The sequence below is a fragment of the Barbatula barbatula genome (genome assembly GCF_947034865.1).
Source record: "Barbatula barbatula genome assembly, chromosome: 4".
NCBI classification, from domain to species: Eukaryota; Metazoa; Chordata; class Actinopteri; order Cypriniformes; family Nemacheilidae; genus Barbatula; species Barbatula barbatula.
In genome coordinates, this window is record NC_136768.1 from 3,484,247 (window position 1) to 3,504,718 (window position 20,472).

The 20,472-nt window shown below is 38.6% G+C and overlaps 1 protein-coding gene across 1 annotated transcript; it reads right to left on the reverse strand.

The window, feature by feature from the left end:
- Positions 1-1,405: 1,405 nt before the first annotated feature.
- On the reverse strand, positions 1,406-20,240 carry ttll12 (tubulin tyrosine ligase-like family, member 12). The gene is made up of 14 exons (XM_079453984.1): positions 19,765-20,240; positions 19,072-19,238; positions 17,438-17,636; positions 17,192-17,351; positions 12,892-13,025; positions 11,045-11,121; positions 6,723-6,839; positions 6,345-6,539; positions 5,460-5,571; positions 5,146-5,297; positions 4,575-4,656; positions 4,071-4,139; positions 3,847-3,985; positions 1,406-2,539 (listed from the first exon to the last, which is right to left on the reverse strand). The coding sequence occupies exons 1-14, from the start codon at positions 19,909-19,911 to the stop codon at positions 2,388-2,390; spliced, it is 1,902 nt and encodes a 633-aa protein (XP_079310110.1). The 5' UTR covers positions 19,912-20,240; the 3' UTR covers positions 1,406-2,387.
- Positions 20,241-20,472: the final 232 nt, after the last annotated feature.

The window sequence follows — 20,472 nt, forward strand, 5'->3', positions numbered from 1 at the left end:
AATATCTCATTTCAGAAGGTGAGAATGTGGGGCAATCCAACCTAATGTGAGGATTGTGATATCTTTTTGGTGCAAATGGTTCTCGGCTATGTACGTGAGCTTAGGTGACCTATTACATTAATGGCCGTTTACAAGATGAAGTGTTCTGTGAATGATAAACAGTATAACTGGTATAGTGGTTTTTCTATTATAATATTGGGTTTTCTTAGATAAAATTATACTTTTAAGTTAGTGTCGAGGCAAATTGACCTTCCAACGCAGAAAGAAATCTCGGAGACAGGGTTTCAAGAATTCAATCTTCAATCTATTTGCTCGAGCAAGCGAAGTGAGATATCCAGAGTTCATCTGAAGTGATCTAACAAAAACACATCTGACTTCAATATTTATACAGTGATCTTTAGTTGTTTTTGCATTAGTCCCTCCCCTTCTCATTTCCTACAATTTTATTTTAGTACGGCCCATCCTCTTCACATTTTGATTATATCTTATTGGTTGTTCTTTTAAATTCAATTGTTGCAAGCACCTCCATGTGTGTCATGGCTCGTACTTATTGCATTCACATGATGCATCCTGTACATATGCAATTTTTGGAACGATGTACTCTGTATATGGAACCAATGTGAGTAGCCCCTGCTCTTAAGCACACGGCCTGTGAGACTTCTAATACAATGTATGACATTATAACTAAGTGTGTGATATTAAGAACACGTCCTGTTGCTGACAATGGTTGCAGACTCTAAGTGTGTAACATAAGGCACGAGGCTCGGTGACATTATCCTTTTCAATGTTATAACCTAAAATCTACCATACAATTGATGACAAAGAATGAAACATTACTATCTTAAACCATGAGATCAGTTTTAATAAAGCCTTATCGCATGCAGCCAAGGACGCCAGCTAAACATGAGTTCACTAGGCTGCTCAAACATGAGCTCATTTTTAATAAAGCCAACGATAAATCATGTTTAGTCGGAAGACCCCGGAAACGGTCCAAATAAAGGCACATGATATACTTGTCTATGAAATTCTCATTCTTTATTGGTTGACTTGTGATAATAATGCGCCAACCATGATTAAACACGTATCCTGTTGCCTTGGATCTTCTGGTGGCAGAAGCAGGGTTATTGGTTATTAAAAATAAGAGATAACGGGAATTTACCCGATTGGTGTAACGGAAGTCATCAGTTGCATCAGTTTCACTATAACTATGGGCTGAAGAACACTGTATTTTGAGATGCTTTAGGAAGATCTCACTTTGTTTGGCATGCGCAAATAAAATAAACTTTTGACACCTGGACCCTCCTGTCTGAGCAATTTTTTGAAACTGCAAGCACAACTTTCCACAACAGTTACGGGCCTCATGGTTTGAGCACCAGGCACCTGCAAGTACACCCCACATACTTTTATAGACACTAGTTTGTCCATTGTTTAATTTATTGCACAAAGTCAAAAACACTAGTTTGTTCATTATTACACTTTCTAAACAAACTCGCAGGGCACTGGGTTGTAAAGCATTACACTTAACCGTGAGCTCATTATTACGTTAAACTGTGAACCAGAGTAAAAATGTAGTAAGTCATATATAGTCTGATAAGCCCAAGAAAGGTGTCTGGTAAAGAGGATAACATCATGATATATTTGGATTGTTCTATAGTTGATGCAGTAAAAATAAGAATATATATGAATATAGACATTGATGTTTAAACGTTATTGTACCATTAGTATGTAAGCAAGTAAATGATCAGATACGGTGAACTAGATGGTAAACTGATCCTTGTTTTGACACTAGAGGTAAAAATATGGTGAGGCCACCTGTTGGAAAAAGGTAAAAATAATAGTGACATGCAAAGACTGTTTGAAAGGTGAACTATTTCTTTGAGCAAAGCTATTGTGAGATTTACAGAAATAGATGTTTTGAGGTCAAGGGACTCACAAACTACTAAGCCATCATAAATGACCAACAATATGTCTTTTGATTTTCCACCGACCGAATCTTTATTTCGGGGCATCTTCCTCATCTATCGTTTATATTGGACCTTTTCTCAATAAAGATTGGACTTTGAGTGAACTGCACTTCTGTGTCATTCTTGGTCCCTGGATCCAGAGCTTTAGGGTGGTCCATCTACTAACTCTTAGACTTTCAACCTAGACATAAGTAATGTCTTAACAGCTACGAGACGATATTAATAATATAGTCACAACGGACCCAAGCGCCATTCACAATATTCGCAATATGCTAGTATCAAGTGCCTTTTTGCTTTTCTAAGATAGGAACCAAAGTGTTCCCTGTAACTGCAACACAGACAAGAAATACCTGGAAAAAAACAGCGTTGCAGTGTTTCATCTTTATTTCGAACGAGACACTTCAAAGCCGGAATTCAGTTTGGTTATAAAATGGGAGTAACGGGACACTGTTCTGCCTGATCCAGGAACAGAGTTTGGAACATATGGTCGTAGAAGCTGGGGTGGTAACGACAAGCCCTCTCACAGTCGGGGCTAAAGTTCACCTCCAGTATCTGAGGCTGCATCACTCGCTCTCCTGAAGAAAACATAGAAATAATGGGACCATGTGAAATTTTGCCGTCTGCCAAAATAGATGTCATACCAGGTAAAGCATGAGCAAACATCTAAGTGTTATCATTTTTTAACGTTTTGCTATGTGTGCACGTCAGATTTTGAAGATGTTTTGGGAATCAAGGTAGAGGAGAAGAAAGCCTGATGTATTAAAAGAGACGTTTTTTGACACGTATGGCAGAATTTAGCACTTTTGTATTACTAATTGTAATGACAGAATTATGCATAATAATGCACAAATACACTTTCACATGATGTCACTCATGCACCGTTTTGGATGGTCACATATAAGTCCTATAATAATGAACTAATAATATACCTTGATTGTGTAATGATAATTTATATTATTTCTATATGATATGAAGTTACACACACTTTTTTAGTGTTTTAAGAGCATTGTGTGACGTTTTAACAGCTGAGGCATACTGAAATAATTTCATTCTCACGATCAGACGACCTAAAGACAAGGCCAAAAGGCAAAACCATTGGGAATAACATATTTACCACAAGAAAAAAAAACATTAGACAAGGCGACTGTTGATTGTGGCAGAGAAAGCTTAATAAAAAAAGAAGATAATCTTAAAATATCTGGTTGCTGTAGTTAGGACCTACACCCATTGGGCCTCATTCATGAAACAGGAAATGTACACAAGCTCCATACCACGTGTGAATATTGCGTAAAACCGCATGAACGTTCTGTATCTTTTTAGACAAAGGTCTGTTTTACACGCAAAGTACTTGGAATTCACTCATATATTTACGAATGTTTCATGAATGAGGCCCATTGAACGTAATAGTATAAATGATGATGTCAAATGTTGTGTTGTCAGATGACGTTTTAAACATCGCACTTTGTCGAGAAAATAACGTTGGAGCCCTTTGTCTGCGAGATTCCTTTCTGCATTGAAAACTGATTTACGACACGCCCAAATATTCTTTTGTCATCATTGCTACATACATTTAATTCATTTAAGGATAACTTACATTTTTTTGCAATTATGGTATTTAAATAAATTAGGATTTATAGGATGATATATTTTCTGCGAGTCCAAAGGAGGAATGCACATACATCACACATTCTGTTATCGACAAAAATGAGAAAAAAACATGCACACAAGTAGTATTTTGTTTCCCCCCCTTTAAGTCACGAGAATAATCATAATTTATTATCTTCATTTTAATCTGTTTTAGAGGTTTAACAAAGGTCCTCTCGGTACTCTATGAATCCACCGTCCTAGTAGGCCTTAAAAAACAAACACCACACAAACGTACCTTCCGCTGTCTGGTCCCATTTCAACATAAGGTCGATGGCGTAAATGGCTCTTGAAGAAGGATAGGCACAAATCCCATATGGAGCCGGACGACAGGAGGCCGCCTGGAAGAGCTCAGAAAAGGCTTGGAAGATATCCGCCTGAAAAAAATGAAATGAAAAAAAATCATGTTTAAAGAAATACATTGAAAAAGTAGATTACAGAAATTAGAGGCGAGAATCATACCTCAACTTTTTTCCATGGAAACTGCGGATATTGGCTTTGGAACGTGGGAATGAACTCATCGTAGTGAATCTAACAAGAAAAAAATACCTTCATCTGAGTTCAACTCAACAAGCAATGAGAGACTGTGAATGATTTTCTCTGTGATGGAGAAAAAGTGTATTTACTTTCATTGTGTTTTGCTGGTTAATGTTGTGATTATTTCTAATGCTTTGAAGAATTACTCAAAACTCTGGGTTCCTTTGGCAAAGATAGACTTTAATATCAAAGTTGCAAAGCCGATTTGCTCTGCAGACCAATTGATTTTTTGTCTGGTCGGGGGAAGGCCTTTATAGAGGTCCTCTGTACATTCCTGGGGTCAAGTTGACAGATGGAAAAGCTTTAAGTGTCATGAAATCCCCGCTTCAGCAGCAACTTCCCATGCCTCCAATTTGACAAAGGTTTTAAAAGTGGCGGTGATCGATGTCATCTGCAGATGACGTATGGTCTCTGTGTGTGTTTTCCTACCTGTTTGAGCTGCACATTTTCAGCATAGTTCATCACGGTGTAATGCTTCTGGTAATCATCCAAATGATCCAGCGAGAAGGGCCTGGAAGAGGCAGAAAGATTGTCATGTACTACATGTTCGGATATGGTTTTGTGCAGCTATACTACTGCCTCCTTATTACTTCTTTGTATTCTTTAAAACAAACTATTTTACATTAACTACAATGTCCTGGCTGGAGTAAGACTAGGAAAATATAATGGTGCATCATGTATCTGTTCCATAGCACTTGAAATGTTTACGTTAAAGAGCACATGATATACAGTATATATGGTCACCACGATTAAATCCAGGAATTGGAGGATGTGCCGAACTAAAATATAATTGTGGCAAAAGAAAAGGGGACAGGGTAATAAAAAGCTGATATCACGTGAAGTCTGATTGGTGAACAATGTGAAAAACAACCTGAGATTTCTGTAAAAAGTAGGGAGTCAGATGTGCATTTGTCAGATGACTTCTGAGCATCTCACTTTGTTGTGACTTTTACGCCAAATGTGATGTCCGTTAATAGATGCGTGTGTGTGGGAGGTTTACTTGTTAGCAAAACGCAGCCAGAACACGTTGTATGCATAAAGACGCAGAGGTTCCACGGAGCGGAGCATCACCATGTAGCGGATGTCGAACTTCACCATGCCCACCTCTTCTCTACGAAACAACACGGGGTCCTCCAGATACTTACTCACCACCTGAGAGAAACACATTCACGGTTTCAAATCATGTCAATGTTAAATGTTGTGGCTTTTGCAATTTCCATAGACATAGACTCTCTGAAAGTTTTAATTTAAATAAGTAAATGTATTAAAAACAAATGACATAAATGTTATAAATGCAAGCATGTGTGTTTGTACCTTTGGAGTGCTCTCCCTCTGTCGGACTATGTAATTCAGGTTATTTGTGATGTGTGTGTCCAGACCGCGGGCCAAATTCCAGGGTTTACAGATCCAGAGGTTATCCAGACCCCTGAAATAAATAAAAAAGGTCAGCTTGCTAAATCTGTGTTGACATTCTTTCATTCTTCATCTATATTCATCTATATAAATTTTCTATCCTTGCTTCATGATGTATTTATCTTTGTTTTTCATTCCTGTTATTCTATCCTTGCTTCATGGAGTGTTTATCTTAGTTTTTTTAAGGTGTTTATCACGTTTTTCTTTATACGCGTCATACCACTCTGCCTTTGCCCTTGAGCAAAAGCCAAGAGGTTCTGTTTGGAGTAAGGGGCATCACTTCACGTTAACCACCTCGGGATTCTTGCAGGAGGGCAAAAGGAGGGGGTGTCACGTTTGAATACTACATCAAATCTGTGCAGGAGAGAGGAGCGCCTTTTCTCTGCACCATTTCATTGCTTATGATGCAGATCAAACGACAATAAAAAAATTAAGGAATAAGAAAATTCCACGACAGTAATAAAACAGCTCTCAGTTAGATTGGCAAGAGGAGACTATCAAGCAGATTCTTGAGGTATTAGACAGATCAGAAGGTTTGAAGAAAAACTTTCGGGGGTGTCGGGTAGTTTATGTTCTCATGAATAATAATGCATGCTAACTTAAATCAGTGAACTGGAAATTATTAAAGAGTGTTCATCTTATTTGGACAGCACGGATGTTTTTGAACCTTGAAACGTACCAAACATTAGTCCAATCTAATTGGTATCCATGCAGTCATGACAAATGTGTTTACGATGTGTCCAGAGTTATTCAGCCATAACAGTGAGATAACATCAAACAGCTCACCTCTCCTGTCTCTGTGAGTAATGCTTGGTGAACTGAGGCATCTCCGTCTGTAGATTAAAGGTCTTTGGGAGCCACAGGGGTCCCTGTCCTCCTCTCGCTCTCCGGGACACGGATGCCAGGCAGTCTTTAGTGGTGAGCACGGTCTCGCAGGGGAACTGGTTGAGGAGGACGTGAGGTCGCTCTTCACTCATCTTTCTAACAGTAATTTAATTAACAAAGGTTAAATAAAATCAAAATAAAACAGGGTCAGGTTTGCCTGTGTACCAAAGTTTTCGATAAGAATATGTTTTATTTTCGTTGATGTAAAGGTCTTAACTTGCCCAAATGAAAAATTATTAGAAAATAAAATTGTGTGATTCACGTGATGCACATACCCACCTATAGTCTCGGATATGAGAATAGGCCCAGATGATATCGGCCTCCTCTTCATTATCGGTAAACTGGAATCGTGGGTGTTTAAGATTGTCTGTAACCTGCTTCAGCTCAGAGTAGACCCTGATATAAAGAAAAGAAAGAACAAAACATGATGCATTTGCACACTCCAAATATTTTGACCTGTTGGTATGTCGGATGCCTATATTTTCTTTAATGAACTGACCAATAGACAATACCAGAATGTCTATCATTTTGGATCTGGTTCTGTTTAAACCAAATTATATCTCATTTTTATATCTAATATGAATTAGCTAATATGTGACCCTGTACTACAAAACCATGTCGCAGGGGTATATTTGTAGCAATAGCCAACAAAACATTGTACTTTTATGCCCAAAACCATTACGGTAATCTTTTGCTCCCTTGACAAGGCAAGGAGCTTATCAGGTTATGACGATATCACGCCAGTTGACAGAAATGAACCGAATTAGGATGGCTCGCTGGTGAAACTAACAATAGGGTATGGGGAACCGATTTTGATAGTGATAATGATGACGACGATGATTATGTGCATCTATATGAAGAGGCACTTGCACCAATTATAAGAAGGGAAGCCCAGGTGTTGGAAGGAGAGGAACGGGAGGTTCAGGTAGATGAAGACGCTAACCAGGTGATGGAAGGTGGGGAAGGAGAGATTCAAGTAGATGAAGACAGTTACCAGGTGATGAATGATGGGGAAAGAGAGGTTCAAGTAGATGAGAACAATAGGGCAGACGCCGAAATAATGATGGTGGGCAGACAAGTCGTAGAGATAGGGACGGTCAGCGATGAGAATGAGGAGAACGATGAGAACAATGAGGATTATGAGTAATTCCTTTTTAAGAAGGGAAGGAAGTGATGATTTCTTATTTTTATGATTGCTTTTGATCTCCTATTTCAATTTATTTTCTAATTTCCTATTTTCAATTTATTTTCTTTTGTTAGAAGCGATTTTAAGGGATGCTATGTAAAACAGCTTGCATGTGAAAACAAAATAAAAATACGCTAATTGCAAATGATATATCACTAACCCATTTGAATATATGTTTTGATTTTTATAGGGACACATGGTTATTTGTAAGACTGTTGGTCTTAAAGTGGCCATTGTGAGATTCTAGAATCTAGGTTTCTGATCAAACACATTGAGTCTGGGTTCCATTGTGCCCCGGCTATAAGTGACCTACAAGGATGATATATGTTTCCTTATAAGGAGGTCTTTAATTGTGAGTTAAAGATGGCATTGACGTGTTCCAAAACTTAGTAACAAAGAACTTATAAATTGTATTAGACAGGAATACTAACAAAGGTGTAGTGTATGGATCATTGAGAGGAATACCACAAACCCCCCCACTCCCTTTTGTTCTGGTTCCTTGATTGCCATCATCAAAGGGCAAACCCTTTTGCTTCTCCGTGGGGTATTTTTACTAATCCTAAGCTTCAAAGCAAGCAAACGGAGATATGAGAAGACTCTGTTTGCATTTGTAGTTTGTCCAGAGGAACTTTTCAAGATCTAAGTTTTATGAGAAGACCCCATCACCTTCGACAAGTTACTTTCCCTCCAAAGGTGCCACCGTCTGATTGGGTCAGTCACAGCTACAGGGCGTGACCTCCTCACAACTTAAATAAGAGATCACCCTCTTCACTTCTCGCTCTCTCTTCCTTGTTTTTCACCTTTGGACCTGCCTCGACCAGAAACCAGTTCTTGGAGTCTCTTCGGAGATTGCGTTCACCCCCATCGGGGGGTGGGAGAAGGAACAATGGACTGCGGCCAACCACTGAGCCACGTGGCAAGAACGTTTCCATCGAGATCGCATCCTGAAACCAATTGCAACCTTGCCATCGCTCCAAACGCTACGGATACAAATACAGCACAGAGCTCGCAAATATTCCGTCCTGTTCATAGAATAGCTGCGTTAAGTTTGTGCCTCTGTTAAAGATGTTTTATTGGTGTTTAGATGCTACTCTCACAATCTATTCTTCTCACATTTCTATCTCTCCTCTCTCCATATGTGTATTCATGTTGTGTGTTTGTGTGTATTTGCGATCGTTAAGTGTACCATTCAGATATAGTTTAATAAACAACCATATATTCATCTGTGATGGGTTTCTGTGATCAATGCTCACAACGCAAAGTCAATTCAACTGTGTTAGATCCAGGCTACCTCTGCTCCAGCCTCTGTTTAGTGAAGTAACGTAACTTATGGCCATGAGATAACGTAAAGTGTATTAATAATTGATGCATTCGCTGGACGAATGAATACCAATATTGTTATACTGTACATTACTAATCAGAGACTGTAAAATATGTATATTTAATAACGACTATTATACATCTTGTACATTGAGCTAAACTAATTCCTTGACTGTACTGATGTTTAAATAACTCAGTTCATTCATTTGATCTAGACAGATCTGGTGGAGAATTTATTTGGTGAGCTAAGCTCGTCATTATTTTAACATGCAGCTAAAACCGCTACAAAGATGTGATATATGTTCCGTGCACCAATGCGATGGATTTGAGCCTGATCTCACTTCCTCTTTTGCATATATATATATAAACTGAACCCATTTGTAATAAACTTTGACTTTGAGTGAACTGCACATCACACCCCCATCCAGCGGTACTGTGTGTATGCTCCAGGCAAGGAAAGCACGTGGTAGGGATGTCTGATTGTAAAAATATGATAACTCTGATTCAAACACAGAAGTAAAGCCATAGTTGCACGATAACTTACCAGAACAAAACCACTGAAGGGTTTAAATGTCCATTCTCACATTTAGCGCACCAGGTGTGGATCTGTGGTGAAACTGCGTATTATCATTTGGACGAAGGACAGTGGAAGGGTTGTTGTTATCAATCGGGCCTGCGCTCGCTACAGTTAGATTTCGGTCCTACCATATTAGGTTTTAACCGTAGCGGTTGCCTCTCAAAAACACATGTGCCCTTTATCTGGACACCCATCCGGGTTTTTCAGACTATACATGATTTATCATTGGCTTTATTAAATGTGAGCTTATGTTTTAGCAACGCTGCATGCGATAAATTAAGCTTGTCTACAAAAGTGTGTGTGGTGTACGTGCAGTTCCTGTCTTAGTGTGATGAGATACTTGGGAGTGTGTTTGAGTATTAAAACTCACACATGAGGCCCATAGCACATATAATATCAGAAAAATACATAAAACCTATAACTAACTTAATGTATCATTTTATATGAGAAAACCCAATAATATAATGCAAAAATGTATACTGTAAAAGAAAAAAACACCATATTATTCCCCCTTTAAGGCTGAAAGGCCTCACACTCAATCAAATGTTATCCTTAAACACAGGGATTACAGTATTAACCTAAAATGTAATATTCCAAAATAGGTCTGTTAACTCCTCCCAACTGTTGGTCTGCTCCCAGTTCCCTTTCAAAATCTATGCAAGAGCTGTTTTTACACATCGGAAATGTGTCAGAATAGGGAAATAAAATCGATATCTACTTCCAGATCACAGGGGCGTGTGGCTCCAGGGCAGGCACGCTGAAAACGAACACTCAAATCAGGAAGTTTTATAATATGGTCATTAGTTTTGTTTCTTTGGTATCCTCGTCACATTATATTAATTAATACTTAACCACCGGAGTCGTGAGGACTATTTTACGATATCTTTACGCACTTTCAGCGCTTTGAAGTTTGGTTGTGTTTCCCCACCATATGCACCTCAAGCTCTATCATATGCTCTCACAGCCAGACTCCAAGTTTGCTCTTCGTGTGCTTTTATGTAATAAAACCATGTTTTTCCCATAGTACGTGCAGTTCATGTTTAGTGTTCAAACTCATACATATATTGTGTGTATATAGTTTATGTGTTGTGCAGTGTTATATTAGAAAACACACCTATTACATTAGAGATTCCACCATATGATCAATTGGACCATTTTATGAATTCAGTAGCGATAAATAATACTGTTGCGAGAATCTATAGCATCCTGTGGCTCTCTCCCTATAGTTGAACATATCCTGTTATGATATTCTTAACATACTGTGATTTATGATAACCTATTGTACCTTACCATTGTTCAAGATGTTCCAGAAGACAATGGAGCAAGAACATCATAAGAGATGCATTGCTGAATTAAGCAGATTAGGTAACACCTTTTTTTCTAAAGACCAAAGCGTCTGTGCATTTTTACAATTAACACCTCATTTTGTGCGACATTAAACCGCTTCACTCGAAGACTGAGTTTATGAAAGCAAAGATCACAATCTAACAAAGTCTGTACCTACAACCACATACTCACTTTAAAACGTTCCCGTCTGGCACGCGGTACGGCTGAATGTCTACAGGTAGCTTCTCCTTGTTCTCCTGCAGAATGGTCTAGAAAACAAGCATGAATTAGTGCTCATTTGGATAAACTTCTGTATAATGAGAAAGGATATGTTATCTTTACTGTTAGATTGTAAGCTATAGAGGATTCTAGCAGGCCAGTCAATGAAGTAAAGAAGACTGGACCCAGGGACCAAGAATGACAACCACATAAGTGCTGTTCACTCAAAAGTAAAGTGCTTAGTTTCCCGGACTAGGGTTAAGTCTAGTCCCAGACTAAAATAAAAGTTTGAGCTGTCTTTACTGAAAATAGGTTGCACTGACATATCTTGAAATGTGTCATTGCCAATGTTTTGTCGAGATGCACACCAGTAATATTTTTAATTAAAGTGATCTAAATATCCTTATTTAACTTAGGCATAGTGCTGGCTTAAGCTAAGCCTTGTCTGTGAAACCGGGCCACAGTCTTTTATTCACTTGTATATTGAACAAAAGGAAATGAGGAAATGGTTAGCGTGTTATATCAGCAATACGTGACGTCTGCAAGGTCAACAGCCGTGACTTCCTATGTCTTGGCACACTGGATCATGGATGGGGTCAAACCAATATAAAAAAGATAGCACAGGATCCTCAAGAATCTCACAATTACGCTTTGAGAACATTCTCCCCCATGAGTGAAAAAGACTAACACTTCGACCTTGAGATGCGGTGTGTGCATGAGCGTTTACAGGACAGACCGAGATAAGAGCAAAAAAAAAAACCATTAAGCACATAGAAGTGCTGCTCTATGACACATTTGAGCTGCTTCGGGGTGTGCTGCTGTCATTGTTTATATGTCCTAGTGTGCTGATATTATTGTGTAATTTCTGAGCTGTTTTCTGGGTTGCTTGCATCTTGCAAGGGGCCATGGGTTCGCAGGCTCACAGGGCCATAGCATCTTTCCGGACATGAAAAGGGGCCCATGAGATCAAGGGGCCAATGAGATACATGGGCTCCCAGGGGAGCAGCTCCCAGGGGACACATTGCAGGGTGTTAAGGGGCACGGGGCACATGATATATTTGTTTTGATATATTTTTTCACCTGGACTTGGTCTGAAAGGGAGGAAGGGTGTCCAGAGAAGGGGTACGTGATTAAGAGGCGCCTGCTACGGTTAATGATGCACTGTGCCTGTGTATGATTTAATACTATAATCTGATCGTTTATTTACAATTATTAAGCATGTTTTGTCACTTATGTTTTGAGAGCACAGCAAAATAAACTCCAACAACGCTGTAGGTTCTGAAGCTTGAAACTTGACCAATGCACAAATCTATTGGTGGAATGACAAGACAAGTAAAAGGAGGTAACAGAAACAGGTCTGATTGGTTTAAGAGAAACCCCTCCTTTCAGGGATTTCACTATAACTATGGAAAAACATTGTATGTTTAGATGCTTTGGGAAGATCTCACTTTGTTTGGCATGCGCAAATAAAGTTTACTTTTTGACACCTGGGCCTTCTTTGTCTGAGCAACTTTTTGAAACTACAAGAACAAATTTCCACGACAATATTTGAGTACGTTTGCGACCTTATGTCCTAGTATTGATATTACTCAAGAAAACGCATATTTGCCTATGGCGTGACGTAGGTTTGTTGCCCATTTTAGCGTAAATACTTTGTATAGAATGTAACGGCACGCTGCTGGGAAAACAAAACATTTCCTCCAGTTATGTCTGAGCCCTCATCTTCATTCATCATAACACAACAACGGGGTCTACAAAATACGTCTACAAAATAAGGCAACATAGCAGCACCAATAAAACACAAGATTAAACATGCTCACTTCATAGTAAAGGTCTGAGGGTTCCTGGATGTCATCGATCACGTCCTGAAGATCATCGGGTAGCCATGGTAAAAGGCGGCATCTTCTTACCATAGAGTCCGTCTCACCGTACGCATAATCTCGTGTCACTTCATCTGATGGACAGACTTAAAGTCACATAAAATACAGCAAAACATAGGGACACCTAATAATTCACAATCATACAAAGGACCAAAGCTGTCATCCAAAGTGACTTACAATGCACTCAGTTTATACATGGTATAAAGTATACGCAAAACATTCAAATGTACCGATTCCCTTGGATTCGAAGCCCACCAGCTTTGCTTTGCTAATATGATTGTTTTTTACGATATTTTAAAAACAAGCTTTTTAAAAGAACAATTTCAAAAACAAGCGTTGTTTATTCATTATGTATTAGAAGACATGGAGTTAAATCTCAACCTACTTTTTCATATCCTTCTTAAATGCCTTGAACATATACTGACTTCAATTTAAACACATAGTGAAGTTAGTACAGTTGTGCCAAAATTGAAGAGTACATAAGAGTCCTGAATAATGGTAGCAAGCCTACAGAGGTCTGCCAAAAAATGAAAAATGCAAACCTGATGATGACATCATTTATAGTCATAATAAATGAAGGTAGATCTACTATAATTAGTCGGTATTAAAGTCTATCTTTTGGCATCAAAACGATAGACTAAAGTATGTTTTATACACACAAAGAAGGGACAGCACTTGTTGGAGATGTCTTTTCTCAACACAATTCTCTACAAACTGAATATTAGGTGTGAGAATCTAGAAGCTAGGTTTTCCTGTGAGAACCTAGACTTTCCTGTGTCTTGGTTTACATCAACGTATGACACTAAGAGTTTATATGTAGGAGATGGGGGATACAAGTACACGTCCTTGAACATTATGAACAAGGAACTGACATTTCTTTACCCTAGACAGAATGACTAAATATGGTATGATGTGACTTTCTGCGAAGGAAGTGTTTTGGATCGGAGCGTAATCTCACTTCCTCATTTATGCATATATATATGTTCAAAGCTTTGTTCAATGTTTTATGATCTAGATCTAGCCTGCTGATACATGACGGGTCAACCCTGTGACCAAGAGTAACCCCGGGGGTCTTATCCTCTTAGTCATCATTATACTTTCGTACAATGACCTACACATCTAAAAACTGTTTTTATTCATGTGAAGAGTCAATCGACTTCTTCATTGAAAAAAATGCTCTTCTGTATTGCTCCTGTACAATGAATTTCAGATGGCAGCTAATATGATACAGATAATGAGATGTATAGAACATATGCCATATATACACTTGTATCAGTGCGGCCTAAACCGTGTATGGTCACTTATTTTGTTCATATTCACATATCAAAACATTTGATACTTCCTCGTATCTGACAGTCTCATTCTCCCTTGTCCATAATTTTAACTATGGCAGGTGCTTTTGTGGATTATTTAACTAAAAAAGTCTTTCATTTCCATGCATGATTTACCGTGATGTTTACACACTTTCTACAACAGGGAAAGAAAGGTACTTTACTCTTAAAAATCCCATAAAACGACATATCCATTGTGAGATAAAACTTATTTCAGTGCACGTAAAAAGCCTGTGAGCTGATGATAGAGAAGCAAGTAACAATTTACACAGACTCCAAGTACGTGTGGAGTGTTCTTCACCACTATGCTCAAATGTGGGAAGCAAGAAGTTTCAAAACAGCTGATGGTAAGCCCATAGCACATGCAAATCTGATAGGACAGTTAACCGAAGCAGTTCAGCTTCCGCTAGAAGTGGCCATAGTGAAGGTCAGAGGTCATGGTTCGGGGAAAGATGAACAAACTATAGGCAACCGGAAGGCTGATGAAGCCGCAAAGGCAGCAGCCAAAAGTCAGATTAAATCGCCATTTCATCAAAAAGACGTAACACAGGTAGCGATGACAGTGCATATAACGAATGTACGATGTCCTGGTTTGCATTAACACATCTCATTGATAGTCCTGATTAGGAGGTGGGGTATACAAGTACAAAGTGTTCCAGACATCATGACTGTGAGATTCCACAATCTAGGTTGCTGATAAGACACCTTGAACCTGGTTTCCTTTGTGTCCCTAACTAATAAATGTCTTAGACAGGAATAGCCTACTAACAAAGGTGTGATACATGTTCTAGAATACTAAAAATGTGTGATATACGTTCTGTGCACCAATGTGATGGATTTGAGCCGAAATCTCACTTCCTCTTTTGCATATATATATATATATACTGAACCCATTTGTAATAAACTTGAACTTTGAGTGAACTGCACATCTGTCATTCTTGGTCTCCGGATTCGGATCTTCTGAGTGTTCCGTCGACTAGACTTGTCAACTTTTTACCTAGACAAAGTAATTATCTTACAGGGCATGAAAGCTAATCCTCTATGTTTTCTTAGGTGTTAAGAGGTTAGAGAGATTTGAATCTTTCTGATCTTCACACTCTCACTAAAGATGGAGAACTTCTCTGCTGGCTGAAGACGAGCTGACTGGAGTTCAGCCTCGTTCACACCTAGTATTACGAGACTGACGATCAAATACGTGGGGTACCAGGTGTAAAAATGGTGAGACCATCCAAGATTTGCATTTCAAATGAGCATTTCTAGATGTATTGCGTTCATTCCTGTCCAGAGTTAACAAAAACAAAACCTCAAGAGTGACAAAGTCATCCAACAGCAGACTGACAGCATGACAAAACACATGTAGACTGTGATAACAATCAAGGTAATTGAATAAAAATATTTGAGGTCTGAAAATTATTTCAAATTATATTTTCTGTTATTTTCACACGTTTCTCCAGTTTTCATTTTCTGCAAATAAATGCAAATAGAGACTATATTTTTATTTGAGATTTGGTAGTAGTTTACAGAATAAAACAATAATGATCATGTTATTATTAGATTATTTAGTTCCCAGCACGAGTCAAGGCTGCACAGCCCTTCACAGAGTGCGTCTATCCTCTGAAGGACCTTTTGGCACAGAATACAGTGAGGCTGACATTCCTTGTCTATTCGGTCATATGACGAACCCTGAACAGGATTGCTTTCAGTTGCTTTCTGGAGAACGGGAAAATAATGTTGTAATGAATTGTAATTTGAGAATGCTTTAAAAAAATATATTAAACAAGACGATTTGCCAAAATTAAAAAAGAAATAATATGCCTAGTGACTAATTGTGGCAGAAGAAGGGGGATTGGCTAATCTTTGTCTGCGAGGCTTATTTCTGCATTGAAGGCTATACTCCTCATCACTGCATCCACTGAAAACTTTGACATGCAATTTGCAAGTAATAAAATTAAGTTAAGGCAAATCATTGCAATGTGCATATTGTGATCAAACAATTTAACATATTTTGCGACACTCTGAGACCCGGCAAAAAGTTCAAATCCACCGTGACTTCACCTTACTTCATATATAAATACTTCTGACAAATATTAATCAATATTATTCAGCATCTTATTTTTATTTCAAGCATGATTAAGACTAACCTCTTCTGATTATGATATAACCTACAGAAATTAATGAACAGTTGAATCTGTTAGTTTAAATACTGCTGGATTTTGAATGTACGGCAGGTCGACCTGTCGAACTCCCTGAGAGTGAAGCTGACCTCTGCTGGCAAAACTACAAACAATTTTTCTTCAGTAAATATTCTCAGATTGATTGCATTCCTGACTCTTTTTCTTTATTCATCATAAATATCTGGGGGTCTTTTTATCTACGGGTCTTTTTACTGTATATCCCCTACACATGAATGCCAAAAAAGACTGCAGTCAACGTAATAAAAAGAAGAGTGACTCCTCTGCTTGAAATCAAGCACAGCCTCTAAAGCTGTCACCTCCCTCCAGATTAAAGCTTTCAAGCAGAAACAGGGATATGAAAGAAACTGGAAAAAACCCCTCATTAAAGTAAAAGCTTCAATGTCCACCTACACAAAGCTGGAGAGTCTGAAAATGAGACTGAAGAGTTAAGGTCAGGAATACCTCTTTATTGTAATACAAGTTTGGGTTGTATTACCCAAAACAATTTCTGTCTCATTTAACTAGTGTTTCTTACTGGATTTTATTTTCAAATGTACGGAAAAAACATTATTTGTTTGATCTTCTTTTCTTTAATGGTAAGCAACATCAAAAATAATTTTGTCACTTGGAGGAATTACCCAGAAGCCTAAACACAATCTAACACTCTGTGGCAGTGAGGGACCACGTGATCTCAGTTCCTCGTAAGTTTTCCTAACTTCTATTACAACACAATACCTCCTTTTTCCAGGTCTTGCAGTGGCCACAGCACAGTGTAAGCGATTTGTTGTGGAGCGTAGAACAGAGGAGCCATACAGCACGTCGGCAGCGAGGAGTGTTGAACACGAGAACCAAATTCATCCATAATGTACCACACAGGGACCTTTTCTTCTGCAGACTGCAACAAACACAACATCAAAATTCTGTCATATTTCAAAATGTGCATTGCATTGGTAGATTCACATGATGTTTCACTTTTCTTACCCCTTGGGACAGCTGATAGGTTTGGTTGTATTTCCACATATTGTCCAGGACCATCTCCACGATGTCCGGGTCAGGAGCCTCTCCGTGGAAAGGAAAGCCCATCAGGCTGGCCATCCGGATGAGGAGTCCAGGAATCTCCAGCAGCTGCTGTCTGGCACTTTCCACTCTGTACGTCCATGCGTGATCCACAAGAAAGATGCTGGAACACAGAAGAGAGTCAACAGTGATGCAACATTTTTGAAAATCGGGAAATGTGAACTCTGCATTGCACAACCACGTCAAGGACTGAAATCCTGCAGTGCTCGCAAGGTCCCTCTGCTCAAGAAAGCACATCTACATGCCCGTGTGAAGTTTGCCACTGAACATCTGAATGATTCAGAGGAGGACTGGGTGAAAGTGGTGTGGTCAGAAGAGACCAAAACTGAGCTCTTTGGCAACAACTCCACTCCACCATGTTTGGAGGAGGAAGAATGCTGCCTATGACCCCAAGAACACCATCCCAACTGTCAGACATAGAGGTGGAAACATTCTGCTTTGGGGGTGTTTTTCTGCTAAAGGAACAGGACAACTGCCCCGCATCAAAGGGACGATGGTCGGAGGGATGTACCGTCATATCTTGGGTGAGAACCTCCTTCCCTCAGCCTGGATATTGTGTAATTTCTGGGTTGTTTTCAGAACTTTTACACACTGTTTGAACTTTTGTACACCTCCGCACATACCAAGCAGCTGCACGTGCACCACACACACTTGGGTGGACAGGTTTAGTTTATCGCATGCAGCCTGGGACGCTAGGCTGCTCATGGGTAATTATATATTTGTCTTTGAGAGGCGCCCGCTACGGTATGGAAGGACAGAGACATAAATTTAGCGCAGGGTCAATGATCTTACACACTGTTATTAACCACAGATGTAATTGTCTTCAACATATATACTTGTTTTTAATACATCCACATATGTACTTGTTCTCAATCATTTTACTAAAGTAAACTACTAAAGAAGTATTCATAGAAACTAGAATAAGTATGTAATAGTGTTATGATCTGAACCACATTTAACCAAAGATGATTGTGCATGATTTAATATTATAATTGATAATTTATCTACACTTATTAAGCATGTTTTTATTCAATAATGATTCACCTACACTTACGTTTTAAGACCACTGCCATATAAACTCCAGGGATGTCTGTAGGCTCAGAAGCCTGACCAATGTATCTGAATTACAGCATTAATACCATTCGGAGGCCTGGACTTTCTGTGCATGTCTTGTTAAGACAGGATATTTAACAGATCAGATCTCCATTGTCCGAGAATCATGTGTATTTCCACTCAGGAGCATCATATGTATTATGTTTTTATTGGTTAACTTGTGATACTAATGCCCCAACCCCCATTAAAAAAAACGTGGTTGCTGGAAATCTATTGGTGGGAGGACATGACAAGTAATAAATAACAGGAACATATCTGATTAAGGGAAGCCCCTCTTTCAGAAATCGTACTAGAACTATCAAAAATGCCTTATATTTATATGGTGGCATTCATAGCACAGGTAAAAACCTAGGGCCTATATGACATCATTATCAACCATGTAGAAATCATCTGAAGTTTACCATCAGACTCACTGCTGTCCTCACCTGGTGGGATCAGCAGCCTGCAGGCCACTATCTCGTGTGACAATCACTTTATAGTTCATCTCATCCCCAGCATAGTGTTTCCGTTCACTTTCCTCATCCCCCTCTTCCTCTTCCTCTTCCTCTTCTTCCACCTGCATGATCCCAAACACCTCACCTGCATCAAATACCTGCAAGAGATACAGAATCTATGAATTTTAACACTACATACTAGATATTTATCCAGATTTTGGGCTAATCTCCAGGAGAATAGTTTGACAGGCCTGTACTAAATTAACATGGAAATGAGTGAGTGCACTACATGCTTTTTTTCTCCTGTAACACCAAAGACACATAGACGTAGAGAACCATTGTTGTAAATTATTGCACTTTTACAGTTATTGTAATAATATCCAAATGTTATTCATTAAAAGAGCATACACATAAGATAACTTACAGCTATGGTCACCCTTATGACAATTAACCATGACTTTCCTACAGTGAAAGTGTACAAACCACTTTTGAAATGACGTCATTGTTTTACTGCAAATATCATGGTAAACTATAGTTACTATGGTGAAACAATCGTACTTTTGTCGTCATTATATATTTTTACTATAAATGTCATAGTTAAGCTGTGGTCACTGTAGTAAACTGTAGTGAATTTTCACACGGTATGTTGACATTAATAACGTTTAGTGATAACTGTATATTTACCTCATTGGTGAGTTTTAAATGCAAACTCCTCCAGTAAAGAGGTGGGATTCTCGCGGCCTTTAACGCGGGGATGTGTAAACTGAGGAAGACCCGATACTCTTCATCTTCCTCTCCGTTTGCATTACCGTTCTGCATGTTTGCGCACATGTGCCGGTACAGTACGGCGGTGCATTATGGGTAAGAGATTTAAAGGGACAGAGCGTCGTCATGTTGCCATAAAAAAATTAAATCTCAGAATAACCGAGTAGCATTTGTTTCACACATTTACAGATATAATATGATAATATAAAGGCTTTGCAAAAACGAAATATTATAACAGTTACTGTACAATCAAGCTACTAATATTCGTAACTGCATGACATATAAAGGAGCTGTCTTTTAAACACACAATTAAATGTAACGTTATGATAAATAAAAACGTGTCTTTAAAAGTCCTCATCTATCTGTTTATCGTATTCCTTTTACTTGTGGTCAACAACGAGTATGGTTTCATGACGACGTGTAAGTGGGCGTGGCTTCATTGGTGTCAGCTGATTCAAATATAAAATGTTTCTTTAAAACTTTCACTCATTCTTTGCTAACTTTGTGACTATTTACTATGGGGTCATTTTGAAACCTTACAAGAGCATTTGACTATTGTCTTTGTTTTGAAGATAACACTCTTAAAACATATAAACTGCTGTGCATAAATCAAAAGCGTGACCACAT

Excerpts from the sequence above, each read along its gene's own strand:
- ttll12 (XM_079453984.1), bottom strand. The coding sequence starts at position 19,911 with ATGTGCGCAAACATGCAGAACGGTAATGCAAACGGAGAGGAAGATGAA. Across the intron at positions 13,026-17,191 it reads GCAAGACCTGGAAAAAGGAG|ATGAAGTGACACGAGATTAT; the intron begins GTATTGTGTTGT and ends TCTGTCCATCAG. Across the intron at positions 6,840-11,044 it reads CCAGACGGGAACGTTTTAAA|GGTCTACTCTGAGCTGAAGC; the intron begins GTGAGTATGTGG and ends TCTTTATATCAG.